The sequence below is a fragment of the Heliangelus exortis genome, chromosome 2 (assembly GCF_036169615.1).
Source record: "Heliangelus exortis chromosome 2, bHelExo1.hap1, whole genome shotgun sequence".
NCBI classification, from domain to species: Eukaryota; Metazoa; Chordata; class Aves; order Apodiformes; family Trochilidae; genus Heliangelus; species Heliangelus exortis.
This window is the reverse complement of record NC_092423.1, coordinates 16,542,453-16,568,902: the sequence shown is the minus strand read 5'-3', so window position 1 is coordinate 16,568,902 and position 26,450 is coordinate 16,542,453. Positions and strand designations below refer to the sequence as shown.

Below are 26,450 nucleotides of genomic sequence, written 5' to 3'. Positions count from 1 at the left end.
AATAAGGAAACATTTATCCTTGAATCAAAGAGTTATGCACTCCTGAGTAGAAGTTCTAGTTCCTCAGTTGTGGGTTTCAGCACTGTACAACTGTCATGTATTGTTCACAGAGATGTTCAAGATAGAGATCAAAAACATAGAGTTTATTTCAGTTCATTTTTAAACTTCTAAATTAAAGACAGAAAAGTGTAGTCATATCCAACTGCCTAGGTAAGTACCATTTTTAAAAATCCTTTCCCTTACCCCAAAATATTTGGCACAACAAAGCCATATCACTTAAATTAAACTATATGCAGATAATATTTATTTAAGGAATAAGAAGACAACTCCTTTTTGCAATCAGTTTTGGAAAATCCAAGTATGTGACTTTAGACTGACTGTTGGTGTGGTATTTCTGGGTAGGTAGCTTTCATCAAATTAGAAGCTAGTAATGGTCCACTGGTACTAGAAACAGCTACAAATTGCTGAGATAGAAGGTTTTCAGACACAAGATCCATTGCAGCCAGGAATCGATGGTTGCATTACTATGGGCTTCAAAACTACTTTTTGCAGTTCTGTTCCCATCAGCATGCAGAAAATTATTGCAGAGAGCTGTAGTGTGTGCCCTGGCTGCACTCCACAGGTGCAGAACCTCTACTGTCTTGAAGCTTTTGAAATAGCTGAGTGGAGGAGGAGGATTTTGCAAGAGACTTCTGAAAGTATCCTAATGACTATCAGCTTTTGATGTGCTTGCATTAACCCAGTTCAGTTCTCAGTACATACAAAATATGAATGTCTGGTTTATTTCCTTTTCCCTTTCTTTCTAGTGTCTTCCATTTTTTGTTCAGTTTCCAAAGAATCAAGGCTTAGATGTCTTCACAGTAATCTTGAATTTGTCAGCAGGTTTCGAACAGTTGACACAGGTCTCAGAGATAAGTTTGAATTCACTCAGAGGTAAGTTCAGTTTTGTGAAAGCAGGCAACTGATAGAGGAAAGAAATGAAAATTGTCAACCCACACCAAAAAGCTACAGGAGTTCAGCTATTATTAGGTAGTAGGGAATGTGTTCAAGGGAGCAATGTTTGTCAACACCCAACCATCATAAAAGCTGCCATAATAATTTTGTATGGATGGAATGTAAGGGAATCACAGTATAAATGCTCAGTGTAGAGGGTATTGTACTACTGCCATTTCTTTATCCAGTATGAAACCAGACATGGACCATTAAATATGATGTGTGCCCTCCTTTCCTTTCTGTCCTGGGCTCTCCCTGTGTTCCCCATGCTGCACATCTGCAATTTAATTCCTGCCTCCCAACATATCCTCCAGAAGCTTATGGAATCTGATGTGAATTTTGTCTATTTGCCATCTGGACTAGAAATTCAAATACCCCATGCCTGCTTTCCTTCATATACACTGTAAAAAAGCTGTCCTGTGGTATTATACTATTTGGTATTTTAATTTGATTGCAGATGTTCCTGCACTCACCTAAGGCTGACTCTGTCTCTTTCACACTTGCTTTCATTTGCTTTTCCAGCCTGTATTTTTTTCAGAAACACATTTGTCTGAATTAGTGCACACCCATCCTATGACCATAAATTGGCATTGTTACCTTACATTAAAAGTTCTCTGTTTCTCATAAATATCCTAAAACTGCTTGCTTGTCTAAGCTTTATGTCTGTATAGAAATATAACTTTGAACTAGTGGCTTTTGGGATCCATAGAATATAATGGAATGGATGTCATAAAACCTGAGGGAAGAATATTTCTAGCAATATTTTGGTGTTAGAAATTGCTGCCTTTAACAATTTGAGACTGCCAAAGATTGTGGATTAATCTGAAGAAAGAACCACATTCTGGCAGGGTAGGCTTGGTGAACACCATACAAATTACTCAGTTTTAAGCTGTTTTAGTGATCAGAGAATAAACCGCTGGGCTCAGAGACAGAACTGGTAGTCACTCAGTGAACAGTTTCTAATTTTAAAAATTACATGAGAGCAGGTCTAGAATGCTGGAAATTAATATGTGAATGATTGTGGAAGAACTGGCTACTCCGGTCACAAATATCTGTCTAGGGGAAAGACCAACATTTAAAGCCAAATAAAGGCATCTCAGTGAGGTTTTGAATTTTCAAGACATAGAACAACCATATCTCCCACCTGTGAAGAAAGAGCAAGAACACCAGTAGTGGCTCTTCTCAAGTGCAGAGTCATATTTTTATGGAGGATAATGGCCAATCACTTATTTCCCAGTTCTTCTCGTTATTTTTTATATGGCTACATGTTGAAAGTCCAGCTTTTCCATGGCTGAAAATGGGCTCCAACTGTACTCATTGCCACTCTCAAATCTGTAATTCTGAATGCACTGTCAGGCACCACCTTCATTTTCCCCATCAGCAAATAAAACTGCAACTGTCTTATCTGGAGGCACACGTGTCATTGACTGTGAGTATAACAGCCACAGAACATTTGATCCCTTTCTTCCTTCCTGGTCTCCTGTACTTCATCCCTGTTTTGAACCATCTTTGGCTTCTCATCTCAACCTTCCTCCCTTGTCTCATGGTCTCTGTTCAGACAGTACTCTCATGTCTTCTCTCACCTCTCCATCTGCAGCCTGTCCTTTCCTTGGATGACCATCTCCATCTGCAGCCTGTCCTTTCCTTGGATGGCCATTTCTTGGATGGTCCCAGACCAGCAGCAGAGTCTGAGGGAGCAAAGGGGAAACCAGTTGAAGAAAAACACCTCGGTCAGCTTCACACCAGCACAGAATCACTGAAGCCAGAATCTTTGAAATATCAAACCTTGAAGCTCTATCAAGCTCCAAATGATCTTGCTTAGGCCCATAATTCAGGCAGGCTGAGGTGGTTTTCCAGAGTGGCTAAAGCACTCCTCCTGCCAAATTTCATGCCTTTATAGCAAAGTATGGGGCTTTCAGGACTGTCTAAAAACGAAGCCGCCTTTCCTTTTAGTGTGAGGCAAACAGCACATTTTTTCTTATACTTGTTGAAATGCAAAACCATTTTGGCTGAAATTTCTATACACACTCAGTCTGAGGCAAGTCTTGATACATGCATACACACATCACACGTATCCAGCCTTAGGCAGACACCTGCCATGGAAAATGTGAGTCTTTGTGGCTCAAGTCTGACAATGGCCTCAGCAGTGGAAAACGTGGCCTGAGAGTGGGAATTATCAGGCAGCATTTAACAGGTGAGTTTTCCCAATACCACCCTAAGTTATCCCTCTACTGAAAAGCTTTTAAAATATTCAACAAACTTATTTTCCCTTTGCAGTAATTTTCCTCTTAAAAACCTTTGGCATGCACTTGTTCATATAAAATAACGATTCACGGAAATAGAGGAAGTTAAAATCCCACCCATCCTTTTCTCCCTGGGTTTATTTATTTTCCATGTGAGATTAATGAGTTTCCTGCAACAAGGCTAGATCCGCTCACACATTGTACAGATAAGTTAATATTTATTTCCTTTTTCAAAGGCAAGCAGACACCTTTGTGTTCCTTGGTTTTCAAAAGCAGAGATACAGTAAGGCAAAGACTCCTGAAATCAACCATCCTAAATCATAAAGCACTAGTTTTACATTGCCTGCTGCTGTTAAGCAGACTGGCAAATCAGGCTGAGCTGTACTGCTGGATGCTGACATGGAAGCTTAGTTTAACTGGCTTAAATGTATTTTACCAGCAGATACTTTGGAAAGAACACGCACGTTACTCTAAAGGACTTTGTTCAGCTCAGTGCCTGTCTCAGGTCAGGCTCAGCTGCTGTCTGCAGTGAAGCTCACAGATGCCTGTTCCCTATGGATTTCTCTCCTGCATCCCGTTTACCCTCCCAGTTCCTTCCTGTATGCTGGTGCCATCACTCCTTCCTGCAGCGTCCCCAGGTGCCTGGGCATCCCCTCTGGCACAGCAGAGATGCCTGCAGCTCTTGTCCTGGCACAGCTGTGGTGTCCAGAGCCCCCTCTCCAGCTGTCTGATTGTCTTTGCACTGTGCCCTGGGATGGTCAGGCATTCATCTCTCCCATGTACAACCACCAGGATGCACTTCTGGACTTGCTCTATCACATGCCAGTAAGTGGCAGGAGGAGGTCTGGGGAGGAGATGTGACAGGCAGACAGTGTGAACACAGGCACTACATTTCCTAGAGAAACCAGGTTAAAAAGGAGCTCCTTACTGCCAGGGCATTATGTTAAATAATTATATATGAGAAATGCCGTGTGTGACTTGGTTCAAGAGTGAATAGTTATACTGTTACTTAACCTCTCCTTCTTCCAAGGTCAGCCTCAATGCATTGCTTACAGCTCCTTCCTCTCAGTGGTCAAGTCCCTCTTAATAACCCAGAGGAGAAAACTCCTTTTTTTCTTCATGTAGGATTTTAAATTTTCTGTTTCAAAAGGTAAGCGGGACAAGCAACAAGAAAAAGTTACAGCTGTCTCAAGCCCCTGAGTTTCTAACTCCCTGCTGCTGGAAGTGTGAATCAGGGCAGTGCAGCAGCAGTCAGTGGAGCTGTGCCAGTGTAAATGAGGGGAACTATTCCAACCATGTGTGCAGACTCCACCAGAGATTTACTCACCTTCTGAAACCAAAGAGCTGAAAGTTCTTTCCTGTTTCACTTATCTGCCAAGGCTGAAGTTCAGTAATTCATATTTTTACCATAATAAATAATATAAAAGCTATAACAGAGCAGGGAAGGCTTTGATTAGGCATTTTATACCAAGTACAAGAAAAACATTGAAGCTTGTGCTCAGGAACTAGCAGCTACAAGAAGAAGGAATGTCTTGGTTCAAACATGTCTGCACCTAAAAAAAAGAAAAAAAGGAAAAAGTAACCTGGAGAGTTTCTTTCCTGTAACTTTAGAGACAGCACAATGACCCTGGCACTTCAGTAAGGGAGTTGTCATAGATACAGCTTTCATTGACTGTGCTCCCACTGCCACAGAGAAAGAATAAATGAGCCTCTGACTCACAGCACCAGTGCAACATATCCCTTATCTGACACACCAGACTCAGCTAGAATTAATTTTTCAAGACACATGCTAACTTCAGTTGAGAATTTCAAAAGAAGTAATAGGCAGGCAGTGTTATTACTACATTACCTGTGCACCTCATACTTCAGTAGCCCGTTTGAAAAGGAGACCTGCTATTCTGAGCAGTATGAGAGTGAATGTTGTATAATACAACCCCACAGAGAGCATCCTGCATGTTCAAAGGGTTTCCTGGATCACAGCCCTTCCACTCCACTGGAGTCAGTGGGAAGTTTGGGGCACTTTGCACCTCTCTTAAAAGGGGTCTTCTCCCTCAGAAACAACAGACAAGAGGAAATTAGAACAGGAGGTCAACTCATTTTCCACTTGATATTTTTAAAATAAAATAAAGCATAGATTATTGCACAAGTTCAAAGAGAGGATTGATAAGGCTGTCAGAAGCTCTCTGAGGCTCTCAGGAAGGAAAAGGTCTGACAAGGCTCATGGTTTAATGAAGTCAGGCAGGGACTGAAAAAGATGAAAGCCTGCGATGCCCTCCTTTTTTCAGTAGCTGCTCCTTTTCATCAGTAGCACAGGATTGAGAACTGATGGAGTGGCTCAAGAATGCTGCTGCCATGAAGGTACAGGTTGGGAGAGAACTTCTCCCTGAGAAAGTAAGTATGCTTTTTATAATAAATACACCATAAAAAAATTGGAGATGCAACAGTGATCCATGAAGGTAAGTATTTTCCCCATAATAAGCCAGTTTGTTTTTCACCCTTAATTGCAGTCTTTCTGGAGATAAGTTCTCAGGCGTTTCATTTTTAAGATTTGAGAGTTGGAAAATGAAGGCAAATATGGCCTAGAAACTGTATTTACTCATTTTACATCTTGCCTCAGCCTTGGCTTTTACTAACTCACAAACTTTGATCAACTGTACTGATCAATTGAGTTAGAATGGGCTGTGAGGACTTGACATGCTGCAGCACTGCAGCTGCAGAGCCCATGAGGAACAGGAGGGGGACGCAGTGAGAAATGAACTTAGATCAGGAGCCTGTGAACTCTGCTTGCCAAGGGATTTATGTATTTTATAAAACTAGTTCCCATACTTCTTTTGCTTTGGGATTACACTCTCAGCTAAGTGCCTAACTTGTGGACTACAGACTCTGGCACCACTTTGCTTCCTGTCCTTCTAGCCATGTCACTCTTGGTCTTGAACTCAACTAATTTCAAAAAGAGAGATGGACTTTGTTCCCCTCCCACATAATTTTGTAGCTTACTAATTCCATTGGAACAATTGATAATTCTTTTTTTCAGCTTGGAAGTCAAAATGGTTTCTTATTTCCAGAGCAAGAGCCCTAACCTTTAGGCTGTTAAGAAAACAGCAGAAAGTACTCCCTGGTGTGTTTTGAAATCAAAGTGGCCACAGTTGCTGCTGTCTTAGATGAGAAAAAGACATGGAGCCTTGCTCAGTTCAGCAAGGTGGCTGCATCTCGGGACAAGTGTGGTAGTAGAAGTTTGGATACAAATGATGTTCAGGTACTCACAAACTCAGGCACATAAACAAGGCTTTTTGTAATTCTTCTCTTAAGATGAGGTACCCCAAATTCTCCCAAGGTCAGGCATGTAGTTTTTTGTTGGACCTCTCCCACTTAGGCTGTCCTTCCTTCCAGACTGTGAACCTGAAAGTCACACAAACAAAACTGGGTAGTTCTGACCTCAACTGTAACAAGGCCTATGTCTGCAACTTTCCTCTGAAAGGAACCTGTGTCCTCAGGTCCCCCTATGTATGTTCTACACTTGCTATCACAGGTTCATCCCTCAAGAACAAAAAAGAAAAAAAAGTTCAGGTGGAAACTGTGCAAGTGGAAAGAACAGTATCATTGCACAGAAGTGACCATTTAAAGAAAAAAAAACCCAACTCCTTTCAGTTGTTGCTTCTTCAGAGATGCTGCTGTAGAAGGAAAACACTTAACAGAAAAAAGGCAATTGCCAATATCCCTTGAAGGTCTTTTCCACTAGCTTCAGAGTTAAGAAGTAAATTAAAGACTTGTATTCGTCATGAACTGACATCTGTAATGAGCTCATTTGTCATGAACAGGCTGGAACTCCATCCGAAGTTGTTCCAGCATGGCTACACACTGAACTGCAAGAATCTTTTACTCAGCCAGGAAGGACAATCAGTCCTGGCAGGTCACTGAAGCCAGTTTCTGGTGAGTGTTCAGCCTCTGCCCCCCCTGCTTCCCTGGTGAGGTGCAGGGCATGACACCATACCTGCAGCTACACATCCTCCTCCTTCTACCTACCTTTGTCATTTCCCTATCAGTCACACTCATCAATACATTCTTCATCAGAACCTAGCCACATCCTCAATACACCAAACTTCTCATCTGTAAAAAAGGAAATTAAATACCAGCAGAATTCTCTCATTTTTTAAAAAAGAGGGCTTACACAAAGTAGGTCCCACAAATGGGTCTTAGCTAGCATTTAGCCTTTACTCAGGTTCCTGTATTGCAACATGTTTTGCTTCTGGTGCAATGTGCAATTGCAGGCTTTACACACACTGAACAAAATGTGCTGGGCAGCTTTTTCCAGCAGGGAATCTGCTGCACATGCATGGAACCAGAAAGAAGTGTCTCCCTTCCACCTACTGTAATAGCTTTTCCTGATGTAGAGAACGAAGAGAAAATAAGTTCAGCAAGTGTTACAAGCAAATATTCACCACTTCCTCTTTGAATTCCCATTGCCATTTTGCCCAAGTGCTGCTTTCCTTTCCTCATGATTGCTTCTAGTGGCATACAACCATGCTTACCTTAACCAGAAGGTAAATGTCAGACAAGAAACTGCCCACCTCAAGGTTCCTGTTTATACAGGACAGTGCTCCATGTTTATTCTGCGATGGGACACAGTGAAATTTGACACAAGATATGAGGTCTTGTGACATGGGATGCATTTGGTTCCATGGCAGGGAAGTTTTGTGCAGCAGCTGGGAGGTGTGTGACCCACCCTGGCAGCCTGAGCGTGGGCTCACAGCAAGCACAGCCCCTTCCTGCTGAGCAGCTTGCTCTGTTACCTGCTGCACCACATGCTGCTGATCAAGAGATCAGAAGATCCATCTGGTTTTGCAAGAGAAATACAGCAGGGCTAGAAGTTTGTGGCTTAGCTGCAAAAGTCTATAAAAGCAGAGTCTTATGCACGTGGGATACAACTGGGCCAGTTTATGACAATAGGATGAGGATGTAGCACTGCTTGACAGTTACCTTAAGAAGAAAATTTGTGTCTCTATGTTCTACTGTGGAAAACAAGAAATACAAAGGAACAGCTCTCTGGCAAGTGAATGATGTCTTCCAATTTACATCTCTACCAAGGACAGCAGTGCTCAGTTTTTTACAAGCAGTGATCATTCCAACCAAGCTGTGGCGCCAAGGAATTGAGGCTGGCACCAGAACATCTTGGAAGCTCCCCTTTTCCCCCAGAGCTGTGCTGGCCTGTATAAAGAAAGCCTGAACCTGCAAGAATGGTAATGTGCAAACCCTCAGTAGGCCTTGAGAGAAAACGTGAAAGCTGAACTCACCATCCTGGTAGGCAGAGGCTGTGCCGAGGACAGACAGCAAGTCTCAGCAGGTCAGATTTGCGTGTGAGTCCAGACTGACTGAGTCTGTGCAGTGGCCATTTGACCATGAATTCCTTTCCTCTGGTGGGATCCAGCAGTGCTTCTAGCTAAACTTTCAGTGTAGGCTCTACTAATACAGTATTTCTGATCCAGATCAGTATTGTGTTTACTTCCTGATGATCTGCCCCTGGAGGCTGTGGGCTGTGTTCTCGCAGTCATTCTCACAGCTGCTGCCACATGGCTTCCAGCAACAGGGAAGGAAGCGGGAGATGCTGCTGGCTGGCTGAACCAGCTCTGATGAGATCTCATCCTCTCTTCTATCCACCCAAATTGCTGCACTCCATCCTCTGACGTGGTGTTGATAAGGATTTGAGGTTGCCTTGCAGCTCGTTGGGAAGTGAGAGAATGTGTCACCGAGGATGAAGCTAAGTTAGGTAAGTTGTTCTCTTTATTTGTTCGGTGGGTTAAAAAAAATCTGTGGACAGAACAAGAAGAGAAAATATATAACAGGTAGACAAATCTCAAATGCAAAAACAAAAATTCTGGATCTGTGGAAAAAAGTGTCCTCTGAGCAATACAAGATACTGCAGTCATGCTGTCTTCAGATTCAAAATCTGATTTGAATCCAGCTTTTTCACAGTCATCCATCAGCTGGAGGAATGAAGCAGCTGGTGGGCAGAGCAAGGAACAGACTGTGAAAGGATTTCAGGTGTCTGCACATGCAGGTAGGTATCCATTAGGACTTTAAAAGTTCCTGTGAAATAGGGACCAATTTCATTGAGCTGCTGAATACTTTTAGGGTTAGGGCCATGAGTGATCCTAAAGGCAAATGCAGTATTACAGGAACTGAGTTGTAAAAGACGAACATCTAAAATTATGTGCTCTGATCCCAGAAACAGCAAGGAAAGTGTCAATCCAGAAAGGCTTGAGGAATGCCAGACAGCAAAGGAATGTTCAGGGCAGCAGAGGGAAGTGCTGCTGCTGCTTCCAGATAGAAGCACTTTGCACACATTGCCATTCTGCCTTCATATTTGCCTCAGTTACTCTTTTTTTATTAAAAATGTTGTTAAATGAAATGTGTAATTCAGGAGGGCAGAACTTGGTCTACTTTCAGAAAGAACTTGTAGCTGAGGTGTCTGAATTCCTGAATTCCTCTCTGAGTTCATTTGTAGGTTTTGCCAGTCAGTCATTGGCAGTTCTGCCACAAGAGTATTTGTCTCACTTCTTAATAGGTGGTCACAGTCAAGTTATATCTATAAGCCATCTTCTGTTTGTTATAACATGATAAATGAAAGAGTAATGATTTTTACTTTACAGTGTTCAATTTGAATCAGTTAAGCATCATAATTACAGACATACAAAAAATATGCTGTATTTTATTGCCCCCAATGTCTAAACCCTTTTTTTTTTTTTTTTTTTTTTTTCCCTGTATGAGGGGATAACTGCATGCATTTTTTTTCGGTAGTGTTTGTGTGCTGAACCACTCTTTGGAGGTGCCAGATCTCTCCATCGACTCTAGAGGGAAGCAAAGACAAGCTGGCTCCTAAGCTCTCTCAGATAAGGAGGTGGGATGAATGAAGGACCTACCGTAAACTCTATGCTTCGGTTACCTTTTCTGTTTAAAGAACACAGCAATTCTGCCCTCACTGGAGTGTCCTGAATTAAACGTCTTGCAATGTAATGAGGGGCAAAATTTCCAAAAATGCTTAAGACACTCAGGAACGTAAGCTCAAAAAAAGGTTGCTCTGAAATGTTACATATGCTTATTCATCTGTATGTTAAATCTTTAAAAAAAGATTAGCTCCATTCTATTTTCCACTTGCCCTTGCTGCCAGGAGGGGATGCTCCCGTGGTGCTCCCGCAGTGCACTGTGTGAGGCAGTGGGAGAACCACCAATGCAGATTTTTTCCTATCTGAGATTTATTGAATGTTAAGACTTGCCTTTTGCAGTACACAATCTTTATTATTTCTTTTACAAATGTACTTTTAAAAAAACCTAAATGCTGGAGGCAGCAGAAACATATTGCAAGTGACAAAATAAATTGTTTAGTCTCCTTGCTTGATTGCAGATAAACTTCATAACAGATTTTATCTCACTGCAGCAGATACGGGGATGCATGAACTCCTAAAAATGACAGAACAGCAAAAATCTTGGCTTTTTCTAGAGCAAATATAGCCCTTTGGGAAAGTGCAAGAAATACCATCTGTGTTTCTGAAACTCTGAAGTTAATTTATTGCAGACGTCTATTTACTGTAAATTGACATATTTTGCATTGCAAAACAACGTGTTGCAATGATAAAAAATAACCTAAATATGCCCATTCAATTAACTCCAATGGGTTTTCTACCTGAAAAAGCTCAGTTTAAAAGATCAGCTTGTTTTGCACCAAATATGAAACCTATCCTTTTTTTTTTTTTTTTAATTTAGTTTCAAACACATATTGACAGCTGTTCACAGACAAAGCTGAGAATGGAAACTGCGAAGGAGTTCAGACTTTTATGACAGATTATGTTTTTTTGTTTAGCAGACAAGAAGTGTATTTTATGAATAGCTGCAATCCTGGTTAAGAGTTTTTTATTTCAGAATGGATGACTCTATCAGCTTTCCTGACAAACTCTCCTTTTCATTGTACCCACCTAGCAATGTCATTCGTGCAGTTTATGTTAAATGTAATGTAGCATTTAGAGAATAACATTTTTCATCCAAGTGTTTAATTGGAGTTTAGAATGAATTTGAGATACAATTTTGAGATTATGGAAATTAATATTTGCTCTAATACAGAATATCCTATGTGAAGCCAGGGGAACACAGCACTTGACTTCAGCTGACAAGAGCTAAGTATGTTTCTTTAAAACTACAGCTGGCATTGAGCCATAAAATACAGCTGGAAATGTAGATCTAAATTTGCCCAAAGTTCAGTGTGTAGTTTGGGTCCATTACAAAGATAAGTTTGGAAATAGATTTTAAACTAAGATTTTTTGGGATGTAGAGACTCTCCAGTCAAATGTTACCCTGTGAAATGTAAAAAGGGAGGCACCACCTGGGAGACTGTCGCACCATGATACTGGGATTTTATATTTGGCTGCAGAGATTTAATATGCCTGTTTTTTCTTGTTATGCCTGGCCTTTGAATGACTCATCCAGACATCAACAGAAATCTCCTTGAAGAGTTGTTATCTCATTTTTCTCTCAAATCCAGACAACTGGTTATGAGAATGCAGAAAATGTGGAGTTATTTAAGCAAGTGTTGATGTAAACACAAAGAGGCAAGCCCCAGAAGGCAATGCCATGGCAGACAGGATGACAAAACCTGGCACTGTCACTCCTGAGACTAGTTCAGAGCAGAAAAATGTTTCTGGAATGCACATGTAATTCCTCACCCTGGGCTCATTGTTTGGGAGTTTAGATCAATACCATGGCACCAGAGATTCCCAATAAGCTGAACAAAAACAAAACATTCATTCGTGAGAGCATTGGCATTAAAGAGCACGCGTTTCCCAGTTAAAATGAAGGTCAGTCATAAATAAGATCTCTGATTCCTTCAGGATTTCTCTATCTTGCTCTGTTTTGGCAGTTTAAGATCCCTTTGATATTTGAGCAAGGCCCTTCACTGTACACATCTGAGCTTGATTATGGTTTATGGCAACAGTAATTCTTTACCTCCCCAAGGCAACAATTTTGAGAATAGAGAGGGAAAGAAAACACAGCATGACTGTTTATGAGGGGCACTGCATATTGTTTAACCATTTTTCCATTTTATAGCTGTGTCCCCCACAGATCACCCTTGCACATAGCAGCACTAGTACAGGGCTCTTCCTACAGGAATGCCCCATGTTCATCAGTGAGACTCAGAGAGTCTCTGACTCTCTCTGGAGTCAGAGAAAATCCGGTTGTATATTTACATATCAAAACACTGAATTCTAAACAACAAAATTGCGGTTTGAATGGGCTTTCAGATGTCTTCTGTTTCCTAGAGAAGACAGAGTAATCAGGTATCAATAAGGACAACATTTTTTCTTCTGGCTGCAAAGCAGTGTCCAGGTTGTGGTGTTACCCCCCCCACACCTCTCTCCCCCACTTTACAAAATGAAGGGGATTGTTCTTGCTCAATTTCTGGAATGCAACTTTGTCAAGAGAGAGTAGATTTCCACATGGATTCACTTTGTGCTAGTCAGAATTGCCAATCTGTTAAGCCAAAAATACAGTGGGATGAGGGAAAGGGAAGGGTGAAACTGGGTCCTGCACTCCTTTTCTATGTATGCAAAAGACAGAGGCAAATGTTCCAGCTGAGAACATGTTGAGAGCAATTGGGACAACATGAATGTGGCAGAAAAGTTGAATACTGACTTTCTTTTTCCTATGGGTGGTATAAAGCACTTTGTTACAGACAATTACAATTGCAATAGGATTTTTCATGTCAGTTTGTAATATTTATTTCATTCCTCTATTGATTTCACTTCTCTGGCTTGGTTACACTGTGAGCTCAGCTTAATTGAGGCTTTTCATGGAGTTTGCAATGCAGAGGGCTATTGAGTAGGAACAACTGCTCTTGAAACTCTGGCACCATCAATCTGCTCCCAAACAAAAAATATTCTTACAGACTTGGGAGGTGGCTTACAAGATAATTTAATTGCCTTTCAGGCACTACAAATGCCACAGTGTTAGCAAAGACAAGCAATGCCATGGTTTCTTTCATAAAGGTGGCCATAAACATTGCACTGGTAAGTGGAAGCAGTTGGCAACTTTTGCAAGTTTGGTGTTTGATTCTGGTACCAGACAGAAACACAAAAGGCAGAATTCCCAGTGTTTTTTTGTTTGTTTGTTTGTTTTCTTGCTTACTTGTATAATAGGTTTTTTGAAGCTTACATGTGTTTTTAAATATGTCTATGTACATTTTAAATGTCTTCCAGTGTGCAGTAGAACCTTCCAGGTACACACGGTATTTTGCCGTTAAGATATCAAGGAAATGTGGTCAACAAAGGATATTTGTAACATTTTCCCTGCAAGAAGGAAATTTCGTAAGTCCTCATTGACCATAAGCCTTTCCTACACAAAATGCAAAACTTCCACTGTGCAGAAGAAACAAAGTTGGACCAGCTCTCCCTGTTCCAAGTGCGAAAGGGAACCTGCTCAAGAAGAATTTTCTATGCTGGAATTTCCACTTGGCTAATGCCAAGGAAGGGTCCAACATGGAATTTTTCCTTTGTTGCTTTAATTAGACATTCGCTGTTTCCCTGGTACATACAACTCGCAAGGAACACCACGTGAAGATAAAAAAAAACCCAACTTTCTTGCACCTATCCATACATTTCCACTGAGATGTAAAGGTTGCAGCATCGGGGCCCTCCAGCCCGAGGGGCGGCTGTGGCGGGAGGGTGTGCAGAGGCCCAGCACCGACTGGAACTCTGCTTCCCTCTGTCCTGCTCTCAGAAATCAGCCTAATTATCCTAATGAGGAGGGCTCCATCCCTCTGCTCCGGGCCCTGCTGGTTTACAGAGAGAGGGAGGTAAATAAGAGGGAACAATGCTGGCAGCTGCTGCTGCGGGAGGGAGGGAGAACAATAGCCCTGACTCTCCTCCCCACCACCACCCCTTCGGAGGGAAGCGGCAAGATGGCTTCGTGCACGCCCCTGGAGTTATTCCAGATCAGAACTGAAATCAGACACTGGGCTCGTCAGCATCTGCTGAAGGAAAAAGCAAGTAAAAGAAAGGGCAGAGGCATGTTGTTTTCAAGGCTGGAAGGGAACGTTGCTAAGGAAAGAAAAGGATGGGATATAAGGCTCAGCAATGCCTGAGTGACTAACACCCTATGAACACCGACCTGAGCTCTAACAGCATGACCAAATCTTGGCTTTATGCCTTTAGATTTATTTTTTTTCAATAAGGAAGGTGCATTTTAGTTTTTGAGATAAAGTCTACAAATTTGTCTCTCAAAAGATGTGGTTTGATTCCTTTTCTTCTCTGTATTAGTTTAAGTCTTGTAATAGCAAAATTAGAAACTTGTTTTTCTGTAATGAAATCTGAAGATTCTTATTTACTACACAAATCCAGGAGCTTTAAGCAAACCACAAAGTACCATGAGATTTGTTACAAAATATGAGAGCCAAAATTTTGTGCAGCCCCACTCATTGTTTTCCATATTGTCATCATGTTCCCTCTTACTGTCCCCTCTCTGTGATGACTGAAACAGGTCTAGATTTGCATACTAGCATACCCACAAAACCTCCTTGCTATTGTTTGGGCCAAATTAAAAGCATTTGTCCAGAATAATTGTGGAATGGTATAAAAATTCATCTTAATTTTGTGAGGATTTAATTACTTCTATTGTGATAAATTTTTCTTTATGTTATAAAGTAACCTTCTATATATTTTAATTAAAAACATTTAAAAACTAATACAATTTTGGCAGCTTTTGTGATGCTTTCTTCTTGGGAAAATCCTTTTGAATGTTCTCAGCAGCTTATTTTCTCTTTTTCTGTGTCAGTTTTACTTAATTGTATTCATCTTGCCCTTTATACAGCGTATTTACTTCTATCTTTAGCTCCAGTTTGATAAATTATTCCATTTCTAAATCCCATCTTCAGTCTCCAGCTGCATGTTGTAATCATATTTTTGGCATTTCGGACTCCAAAGAAAGCTCCATAAATGTTAGAAAACCCATCTCTCCAGCTACCTACACATTTACCTTTCCTATATTAATTTCCATGAGCTAAATCCCCTAGACCCTCTTTCAGCCCTGAAACCACTTGTTCCTCTAACATTCCTGATTCTGGGAAGGGTCATATTAGGCTGATACTTCTGGCAGAATAGGGACTATGACCACTGCTGGATGTGCTCTCTCCCAGAAGCAGGCAGCCTTCCCTTCCCTTGCTACCCCGTGGGGCTTCCAGCTTCTGGACCTGGGAGCTCCAGAGATCAGTCTCCAAACAAGACCTTGTTCCTCAACACCTGCAGATCATGTTGGGGCTGGGCTGGTAGGAGCTGCCCTGACACGTCAGGGTAATGCACAGCAGCTGCAGAAACTGGGTGAAGTTGCTTGAGCTAGTAAGAGAGGAACTTTAATATTCACATAAAGAAAACTCATTGTGTGCCACAGCATCTACACCCATGGATTACGAGACTGCCTTTCTTGAAGTCATTGTAATTTACATCTTCTTTGATTTGAGTATAACTTGGTATTAAATTTTCAATAGGATTTTGACCATGACCAGCTTCCAGCATTCAAAGAGACATGGTCGTGCACAAAGTGTGAGACTGTTGTTAAGCCATGAAAAACATCTAGAATTATTTATATTTGCCTTTCATTTCTGAGCCTTTTATGTTTACTTGCATTTGTGTTTTCAACCTTTTCTTCACAGGAAACAGAAATACAACTTCAAGGGTGGAGTGGCAGAGGGAGAAGAACAAATAAAAAGGCTTAATTTCAGGAGCTATGGCTTTGAGAAATCTACCAAGAATCCTGAATCTTAAAGTCCAGAACACTATTGGCAAACAGAGCACAGGACCCACTAACTTTCAAGTAACCCTTGTGGTAAAATAATCCTTGTGACCACTTATTAAATTCTTAGAATTTTCTTAAAATTCATGTCAGAATTTTAAAATTGTTTTTTGTTACCCACTTTGCTGTCATACTGAACATAGCACAGAAGTTACAGTTGTGGAAACTCAACACTTTAAAATCCAGTAACAGTGCACAACTACTTTTCTGGTTGATCTTAGAGGTTTTGCTCATGCTAATAAAAAAGTGTTCTAACTACAAATTAAATCATAAAATAATAATCTGTGTAACACGACCCCAGTGTAGCAAAGGTAGCATCAAGTACCTCAAGCAGCATAATCACATACACAGAGATTTATTTACCCTTCGTACAGAGTACAAGAAGAAAAGAGACTGTCAACTCCTTCTGACTGCCTCAGCGTGAGCCTACCTGGAGTGTTTTTGTACAGTGTGCTTTGTCTTTTATTTAATTACCTGCTCTCTACCAGCACCAACAAGAGGGCCCCTTGTCCCATGGTCCTTGCAAAACCAGCTGGCTTGTTCAGGTGCATGAGGATGATGGGCTTGGGAAACAAAGGCTGTGCTGTGGCTTCAGGCTCTGAACTAGTACTGCACTCAAAAGCTGTATCTTGGATGAGGCCCAGGAAATGGCCTATTAGCCAAAACAAGTTATTTTTGGTATCTCTTTAAACCATTTGGCTGTGCTTTCCAACCAAACATGAAAGTCTGTGCAGGCACTGTTGGTACCCAGAGATTTCACAGCATGCAGATTTTTAATTGGCTCTCTTCCAATGAAGGCATCTGGAATGTTTATCTCTAGCACACCTTACTGGGGAATACATTAGTTTGTAAAATAGAGCAGGATTACAAAAAAAATTGCTGAATACATCTTGACATCACTTTTTACAAGTAGCCTTACTGTAAGCATACTCTATCTTAGCATGTGTTTATTCTTTTGCAATATGGGTCATATTCAGAGCTTTGAAGAACTACGTAGCTGACCTCTAACAGCTTCCTCAACAAGATCATTGATCTGCAAGCTCTGGCCTTATATTAATTTTTCCTCTTTTTAATTTCAAATTAGTGTTTTCTCAAACACTGTCTGATCATTTCTGAAACAAACTCAAGCCACTCTGCACATAGCATCACTACTAATTAAATTCCAGCATCCCATTTAGACCTTTAGTTATAGAAAAGTATAAACAAAGTCCAGGGCAAGGATATTCTTATTGACAAACATAATGAACTTCTGTTCTTTAATCTCCATGGAATATCAGGAATGTCAAATTCCATCCAGCCATCAGTTCAACCTAAAAGCCATTTTAGGTTGGGCTTTTCATAGGATGAAACTCTTCTCAGATCAGGCATCTTTTTTCTCTACTGTATAATATTCTTACACTGTCCAACCACAACCTTCATGGCACTATCAAACTGAGTGAAATCTGTTTGTCTTTGCAAACAGTTTTTCCAAGTGTGCCAGAATATATCCAGACAATATTAAGACACTGAAAGTATCTCCAACCCTCCATATTGAAGAACAGTGTGTTTCTGGTCAAAAGCTTGAGATAAGTAAAGTAAGGGGCTAGGAAACAGAGGCAACAAAAGCTGCTGCAGCAGGAAGAGGACAGGGCTACAAATGAGGGTTTATATAGTAGGAACACTGTGGGGTCTCTTCAAAGCAGAGGGTACATAACCTAAGGCAAGGTAGCAATGAGCAGTCTATTTAAGTTGCACTTTCTAATGGTAAACAATACAGGAATATTAGGCAATTCTCTACCAAGAACATCCTGTATTCATTAAAACACTTATTTTTAAATGTGAATATGTATTTCTTGTGATACAGAAAATAATGCATTTGTCAGGTGTTACCTGTATTAGATTAAAGTAGTTTTTAATCTGAATTCAGAGCCAGCTTCTTTTCTTATGTCCCCTACTGACAAGCCCTATCTCTAAAATTCCTGACTTGCCATATTACTTCAGTTCCATTAACCCAAAATGAGCTGTGGTGGAAGATGGCTGTCACACAGCCTGCTGCTGTTTTATGTGGTCAGAATGCCGTTGTATCCTCTATATACCATTATAGGTGGACTAGAATTCTATTTCCTCACTGTATTTCAACACCAAGGAGCCTGATGTCTAGAAAACCCTTAAAGGCTGTTGGTACCAACACATGGTGTTCTTACATAGCCTAGCTTAAGGTAATAAGAAGCCTGATAAAAATCAGATGCAGCAGCAGGGGCTGTAAAGACAAACTAGTGGAACTTGTGAAAGGTAATTAGCAACTATCATTAAAAGTTGTTCCTGTGACCTGTCTCCTACAGTCAGTTCCCAAATACACGTGAGCAGGGGCTTGGAGGAAGAAGATCTGGAAAGTGAGAACAGCTGCTCTGGAGCTGCTATTCACCACGAAGGCTTTATCTGTGGAGAAATAACCAGTACTGCTAAACATCATGATGATGCTTCATGCAATGTGAAGTAACAGCATAAAGTATGTGTCTACTGACTTCTTTCTTTCCCTTCCCCCAACAAACAGGTTGAAAATGCATAATCCAGTTGGTTTATGTCAAATGCCAAACAGGACATGAATACCTGGGAAGCAGTCCAAGTCAGAGCATTCAGCTGAGGCTGAAAAAACAAAGCCTCCATTCCCAGATCTGTCCCTGATTTGGGGCAGATTACTATTAAGTGTCACTCTCTGTCAAGGGGGTAAAGATACTAACATTCCCTTTAAGTGATTGTTTATATATCCCATTTAAATACATCTGTATACTTTGTATTTTTTAAACACTTTTAAAAATAAAAACAGAATGGCATAAAAGCAAATCCTGTTTCACTTGAATTGCTGCTGTACAGTTGGTTTCTTTGTGTCATTCACAAAAACACCCCCATATATTCACATGCACAACACGAATGCATATGACAGTGCAACTGGAGGCCTCAATGGAATACTTAATAAATAAAATTAAAAAAATGAAAGTGTCCGCATGGTTGACTGCTTTCCACCAGGACAAATGAACTGCTGAGCCCAGAACTGCTGTACCTGAGCTCCTGCACTCAAAGCTAACCTGATTGTAATCAGTATCACTTTTCTTGTGACTGGCAGCATGGACTTGGTTTTCACTTTTTTTCAGCTTGCTTCAATCGACCTCGCAACAGTAAACTATGACCATTATAACCACTTGGTTTGAATAGTCTCACAAGCCCTTTACCATGAGCTAAGCTAACAAAGACACTCACTCTTCTCTTTCCACAGGTGAGTTGCCTCAACTAGAAGGGTTTTTTTCCCACAACCTCCACTCTGGAGATGAAGTATCAAAGACCATCATGCTAGTAAAAATCTGTGAGGAGGGACTATATTTAATAAAAAGTACTTTGGGTTTGTCAATTACAGCAAATTACTAATTACTGCCAGTTTTTTTTATCTTTTCAAACACCTGACAGAGTATAATTCAGCCTAAACTCTAACTACATTTTTAAAAACGCATCACAACAGTCTGTCATGCTGATTTTCAACTCAGTGTTCCTACTGAATAAGAAAAAAAGGCTTAAAAAAGTTAAAGCTTCCAGAGTATGAAAACGACTTTGTGTCTGGAACTGAGAGAAATGCCCAGTCAGAATGGGTCTCTAAGTTATAGCAACTTAAGAACCACACAACAAGAAATAATGGTTTAATAAAATTCTGAATTCAGACAGGGAAATTTGAAAGCTTTTAGGAAATAAATTTGCTATTTTTTTACCATGTTCAACAAAATCAACTATATGAAATGATTTAAAACAGTAAATTACAGATCTGTTAGGGACTATGATGGAAATATTTTTTTAAAAGTGCTCCCATTTACAATATATTAATTTTGGATAGAAGGAGAACCTCAAGCCAAGAGCTCTCAACTGGATCAGAAGAAACTATGCATATAAAGCTCAAAAAAACCACTTAAAAGATTTAATTTTAGAATGCTGCATGATCAGCCTATTCAGTATTGTACTTTGAAAAAATGTTTAAAATTAAGTGTTAAATATTGTTCAGCCTCTTACTTTGTTTTATAGTCTGTCTATACCTGTATTTTTGATTTAGGCTGGCCACTACAGAAATCTATGTGTATGTCTCTTAATAAGATAATACATGAAAACACTCAGCACCATTATAAATCCCTTTGGGCCAAGCACATACATTCTAAAAAACAAAAGTGGTAAACAGAGAAAAACTCTCCCACCTCACTTCATATGCCTTGAGGTGAGGTGTGAGCAAACCCAATCCTCCCAATCACACGTAGTGAAACCATGACCAGTCTCACCCCCAGAGGGAAATGGATCTGACTTTTCTCAAATGCCTTTTCTTTAGCATGATTTCTGAATACAGGTGCCCTTTTTCCTCTGATACAGATGAATCCTACTTCAAGAGTAACATTTTCCCATTTATGACATTCAAATTAAGCCTACTGTCATCTCTGAATGATGTCACAAACAACAGGCTTGCTGCAATCAGGATGCAAATATTTGACACCATTCTTTTCGATGCCACTGCTGAGTAAGATACCCAACTTTGTTCTAAAATTTACTAGTTTACTTATTTGCTGTTGTGGTTACTGCAGCATATCAATAGTCTTGCAGTCAAAAAAATCCCTTCATCATATTTTTGTAAAAACTACAATACTGGACTATTTTTTCACACAAACCCCATCAGCTAAAGCTATGAATGACCAAATAATATATATATATATAGCTCCCTTTTCTGCAAGCCCGAATCTCTCCATCATGTCTTAATAGCCACATATGTTTTTTACAGCTAGATTATTGAATAAAACTTCATCTGAAAACTGATTGAGGAAGTCAACAATTGAGGATTTTTCTCGGATAACTGAAATTAAAGACCAATTTAGCAGCAAGGGGAAAAGAACAAAAACCCCACACTCTTAGTTTAAAAAAAGGCAAAGAATAGTCATCAAAGAAGTGGCTTCAGTGCCTGACTTCTCCCTGACAAAGCAACTTGTACACAACCTAAACTAAAGGCTGATCTGTCCTTCTGTCAGTAGAGAAAAACAAAACAAAACAGAAACAAACCAACTTACATCTGTATTTAAAACCATACATATACATTAAAAACCACAGTACATGAGCACTCCTATTTTAGGAAAACATGTCTATCCATCTGGTAAAGCAAAACAACACAATGAACAAACAAACAAATCAGTATTAAAAAATGTATTGGTATTTCTTCATGCACTACTGTAAAGAAGCAAAAAAGCCTTATAGAAAATAAACTGTTTTATCTACTTCTTACATAAAAAAACCCCAAGAGCCTGGGATATACTCAAAATTAAGGGTCATTTCAGCAATTGCCAAGGGCTACATTTTCCAACTCAATTCTTCCTAACAAGCAAAGTCATCTAAGGAGTACCAGACATTGGAATTCTGTGCAGGACTCATCTACATGATGAATTAACTGTAGACAACAGATCCTTTTGCTAACAACCTTCTGAGTGTTCTTCTTCCAAAAGTAAGAGTACCATGTTGCAATTTAGCTTAATCTATTTAAACTTTGTGTGGTGTGGGACACACTTATACTGCACAATCTACGTAGAACTAAGATACTTAATTCTAAAATTGCAATCCAAGACCCAGTGTCTCTACCACTCAAACATACATAATAAACTTAGTTTATTTGGCAGAAATCAACATTCAAAAGTTTTGAAAAACCTGCTGATCACTAGAGTTGTATGTACTAGGTACATATTTAAGAAATGCTGCTATAAAAGCTGGGAATCATCATCTCTCTTCCATTATGTACTGTTATTTGGAAGCCTGATGGAGGTGCCAGAACATAAATTCAACAAATTTGACCAGTGTTCCAAATGCATTTCACTGACACTTTGAATCAAGACCAGATAGCAGTTTCAAAAAGCTTGTCTCCTCACATACCAAATAAACTTCAAGACACCAAACACAGCTCTCCAGATTAGCCACTACAATTTGGAAAACTGAACTTCTGTGATTACTGCTCCTACGCTGTAAGCACAAATACTGGATATAATCCAGAGTCATATAAAATCAGTATTAAAATTAAGTCAGGAATAAGTATGATGCTCTGAGTTTATAACCTGCCTTATCTGAGAAAAACTCTGTTGCAAACTAGCCCTACAGAACAGCTGTAATCTGCATATTATCCTTTCTGTTCTAGCAGTACTATGCATTAATTTAGTTTGTCTTTTATTCTAAACAAGCTGAATCTGTTCAAGAAAAATTAATTATGTCAAGATCCTTACTACCAGAAAAAGCAGTGGCAAAGGCTTACCATTTCAATAAAAGGACACAATAAGTTAATTTGGGACAATACAGAAGATAAAGGTAAGGGCTATTTCTGAGTAACAACTCTGCAGGTGCACTTCACAATGACTGCCATGCTTGGGAGTTATTCTCCAAATTGACAATGCCTAGAGTTACAGTATTATTGCTCTCCATTTGTAAATCTGAATTTAAACAAAAATTATACAGATTGGGATATCTGAATGGAATTCTACAACTACTTCCAATGTTTTATTTGAAATCTGGGAGGCCCTTGCATGTATACACACTAGCCTACAGTTACATTTTCCCTTAGTTTTGTAACTTAAAGAATTAAAACACCTCCAGTATTTTAGTTTAGACACTGTGTAGATACACTTCAATGTAATAATGGTCACGAAGTAGACTACTTTAATGACTTAGAAGGATTGTCTTAAAACTTTAGTTTTAACAGCCTACGTGGAGCAAGAAGAGGGATTATTTGTAATATGATTATTTTAATACAAACAAACCTGTAATTATTGTCTGAGACAGATATTACAAGAAATGAACTGTACTATTCTCCATAAATGAACCTTGTGTGATAATTTTTTTTTTCACATAGACAATTTCAAATTTCCTTTCAGGCAATCAGCAGCAACAGTTTTCATATGCAACTAAAAGAAGTCCTTGCTCTTTAGTCTTTATCCTTTCCCAAATCTTCCTCTTTTGATGCAAATTCTATTACTACTACCACCAGACTAAGGGAAGAGAGAATGCCAAGAAATATCCAGGCAAATAAATCACTTTTGCTACTCAAAACTGATAACAATTTTTATGTTTCATTCAAATACTCAGGACTGCTTTGTTTTTATTGAACTACTACAGCAATAGCAGTACCCTTGAGGTTAGCTCACTTCATCACCTCAGCATTACTCCAGGGAAGGCAGTGGAAACGCTATCCCATCAGCTCAGACACACTAATCCCTGACGTAGCATGGCAACCACAAGAACCTAAAATTGGCTTCATTTTATTGAAGAGCTATTACTGAAACTGTTCACACCTACATATCTTTTGTATATCTGCACCTGAGAGATACACTGTTATCAAGTAAGGAGATTACAATTGCACTTCTTTGAATTTAGTTAATTGGAATAGAATGTAGATTTGACTACAAGACACAGCCTAAAAATAGAAGTTACTGCTATAACACATGAATGAGCAGGACAAAATGCATTCATAAGTACACACACACAAACACAGAGAGGTTTACTAACCACCACAGATAGAAAACAGGATTAAATTGGTATTTCTGATGTTGTTACCACTTCCTTGAACTCTAAATGGTTCTATTTAACCTCTGACAGATGCAAAGTACCTTTAGTCTCATTTTCTACTTTCTTATTTCCTTTAAACTTATTTCTCTCTATTCCAGGTTGTTTACTCTTCTTTAAAATCTTAATACAATTATTTAATAGATCAGTACAGAGCTAAAGCAGACTAAAAATAGTTTCCAGAAGTTCTAATACTGGCTTTGAGCTTAGATTATCTTCTTCAGCCTTGTAGTTAACCTAGTTTTTTTGACCGAAACCCAGCACTTTTAAGACTTCCAGACACTACTGAAATAGTTATCTTTTCCTCATCTGTAAGTGGATTAGTTGGCCCAAGCTCACATGGCATGGCTGCCTGCAGCACTGTGTGCTGCCCACCAGAGGCACACGTTTACACCAAAACCTGGCTTTCACTATAGCCTGCCTCCTTTCTCAACATGGCTTTTGAGCTTCAGAAAATACATGAACCATGGATCTAGTCCTAACAGTTTAAGCCTCTATGCCCCATGTAAGTCATGTTTTCTCACCTTATCCTTCCATTATTCTAGATTAGTGTTGACTGTAAACAGGGCCTGTCTTTGTGCATGCATCAGGAAAACTCCAAACTCCTAGAAGAATCTAAACAGTCATTTTCTATTTGGTCTGGTCCCTAACAGTAAAGCCTAAGCATTTCTTAAGCAAAAAGAAATAGTATCTGATCAACTTGCATCCAGTAGTTTTAAATGAAACAGGAATTCACCATAGCCACCCAAACTAACAAAACATGGATTTTTTCCATCTTTAGAATAGCCTTGAAGCCTTGAACCTTGTCAAAACTGAAAGCCTCACATCTGCCTCAGCCACCCATCTGCAATAGTTTTGTAGTAACTGGACTTCTTAAACAGCAAAACAGTAACTTTATTTCATCTATTTTCTAGTGCATTTAAAAATAACAACAAAACATACAGAAAGGTTGGAAGAAAATCCCTCTCTGCTTTTACTGTTGTTAAAAGGTTCTGTGGCCAACCACGTTTCTCACCTAGTGGAATTTTAGCACTGAAGAGCTCAAACATTTCACGTGACGTTGGTTTTCAGTTCTGGTGAATGCTTTAAACTTCCTACTTCCTTCTTCAGGACACTAAGCAAAGTTCTAGAACTATCCAAAATCTTCATGTAAGCAGCTTCAGTTTCAGCTAGAATTTTATCAAGCTCATTCCTTGAAGCTACCTTTTGGGCCAGGTTTTCACAAACACACTCCAGTTGCTCATTCAGGGTTTGGATTTCATGCTGAAGTTTGCTTTTTTCCTCTTCTGCTTGCTGGATTTGTTTGTTCAACTGTTCCTTTTGCATACACAGGTCTTCAATGCATTTCACTAGCTCATTATTGTAACCCTGAAGAGCAGCTCCCTGCTGAGTCATCCTCCACTCTTCTCCCTGAAGAAGCTGCCTCTGCTCTAAAAAAAAAAACAACAAAAAAGACAACAAAAAAGCAAAAAGAAAAATTAAGTAGCAGATTTATCATGAATGATGCTGTACTGGTACAGCCAGACCCACGGGGAAGCTGATCTACATAAAGGCTGACAGCTAACAGCTAGTTATGAGTGGTGCCACATCTCTTCCCTTTTCAGGAAAGGACCAGGTCAAAATTCAGCAACACTACCCCTTTACTGAAAACTGGTCTCTCCTATGACAGCCTTATAGCGATGCTCAGCTCTGACACCGAAAAACTGTAATGTTACGTTAATATTATTCTGAATAGGTGATATTTTGTACCTCAGACTTGGAGGATTTGGTCAGAAACAACCAAATGAACCTTTCCCAGAATGCTCAGCAGTCACCACCAGCAGCTGCATCCACTCGGGCCTCAGAAGATGAAGGGGAATCTTCCTCTCAACCTGAGCACCAGGCAGCCCCTTCACTCGGCGACCCCGGGGCCATCTGAACCATACGGCTCTGGCGCTGTGGGGCTGCTCACGGCCGCCGGGATGACGATTTTTCTCGCCTGCCGCGACGCGGACGAGCCGCTTGCCCACCGGGGGCGGCCGTTCGCGCCCCTCGCCCGCTGTCCCCCCCCTCAGCTCTCCCCCTTCCCTCCCCCCCCTCACACACACTCTGCCTGGAGGCGCTTTCACCGCTCCCGGGCCGTTCCGCCGCCAGAGCCTCGCTCTCCCTCAGCGGCCGGGGCTGCGGCAGCCCGGGGCCGTTTGTTCGGGGATGGGGGGCAGAGCCCCGACACCGCCGGCCAGGAAACACCGGCGCCACCGCAGGGGCCCGGCGGCAAGGGCAGGGCCCGACCCGCGCCGCCGCGGCGGCAGCCTCCCCAGGGACATTTTAACACCCTCAGCAGTACCGAGCCCTTCCTCGCAGAAAAGGAGCCGTACACAAAATGGCTCCTGCCTATACATCAAGTCCCTGGGCGGAAGGGGAGGAGGGGGTAGGTAAGAGGAGACCTTCCCTTTCCTATCTCGCGGCCGGGCGCCGCTCCCCCCGCCCCACCGCTTCTCTCGCAATTCTCCCTATTGCCCCCACCTGCCTGGTGCTCCCGCCCTCTCGGCTCCCGGGGAGAAAGCCGCCTGACGCACCGCACCCCGGCTCCCTCTCGGCCCGCGCGGCCCCCGGCGGCGGGGTCTCTCCTCGGCCAATCAGCCGGGCGCGCCCTGCTAACGGCTGCTCCGGCCTGCAGCGCCTCGGAGCCGCCGGGTGAGGGGTCACGGAAATACCCGAGCGTTGCCGAACACAGCGCCACCCTGACGGGAGCGTGAAAACAGCTCTACGGAAATAACCGATGTTTTCCGAAGACAGGTAGAGTTCGGGAGA

The 26,450-nt window shown here is 40.8% G+C and overlaps 1 protein-coding gene across 9 annotated transcripts; it reads right to left on the bottom strand.

The window, feature by feature from the left end:
* Positions 1-281: 281 nt before the first annotated feature.
* On the bottom strand, positions 282-26,450 carry LOC139792104 (microtubule nucleation factor SSNA1-like). Of its 9 annotated transcripts, XM_071734944.1 has the most exons (9): positions 26,163-26,306; positions 24,673-25,082; positions 8,528-9,041; positions 6,501-6,635; positions 4,564-4,789; positions 4,251-4,374; positions 3,819-4,131; positions 2,577-2,681; positions 282-961 (listed from the first exon to the last, which is right to left on the bottom strand). In XM_071734944.1, exon 2 carries the CDS (start codon positions 25,050-25,052, stop codon positions 24,708-24,710), a length of 345 nt encoding a protein of 114 aa, XP_071591045.1. In that variant the 5' UTR covers positions 25,053-25,082; positions 26,163-26,306; the 3' UTR covers positions 282-961; positions 2,577-2,681; positions 3,819-4,131; positions 4,251-4,374; positions 4,564-4,789; positions 6,501-6,635; positions 8,528-9,041; positions 24,673-24,707. The 9 variants fall into 9 exon arrangements, with proteins under 9 accessions (XP_071591045.1, XP_071591047.1, XP_071591042.1 ...); XM_071734946.1 differs by having other exon boundaries at positions 3,819-4,789; positions 5,086-6,635; positions 26,163-26,450; XM_071734941.1 differs by lacking the exons at positions 3,819-4,131; positions 4,251-4,374 and having other exon boundaries at positions 24,673-25,087; positions 26,163-26,316.

What these genes read in the sequence shown, in the direction of transcription:
- LOC139792104 (XM_071734946.1), bottom strand. Translation starts at nt 25,052, where the DNA reads ATGACTCAGCAGGGAGCTGCTCTTCAGGGTTACAATAATGAGCTAGTG.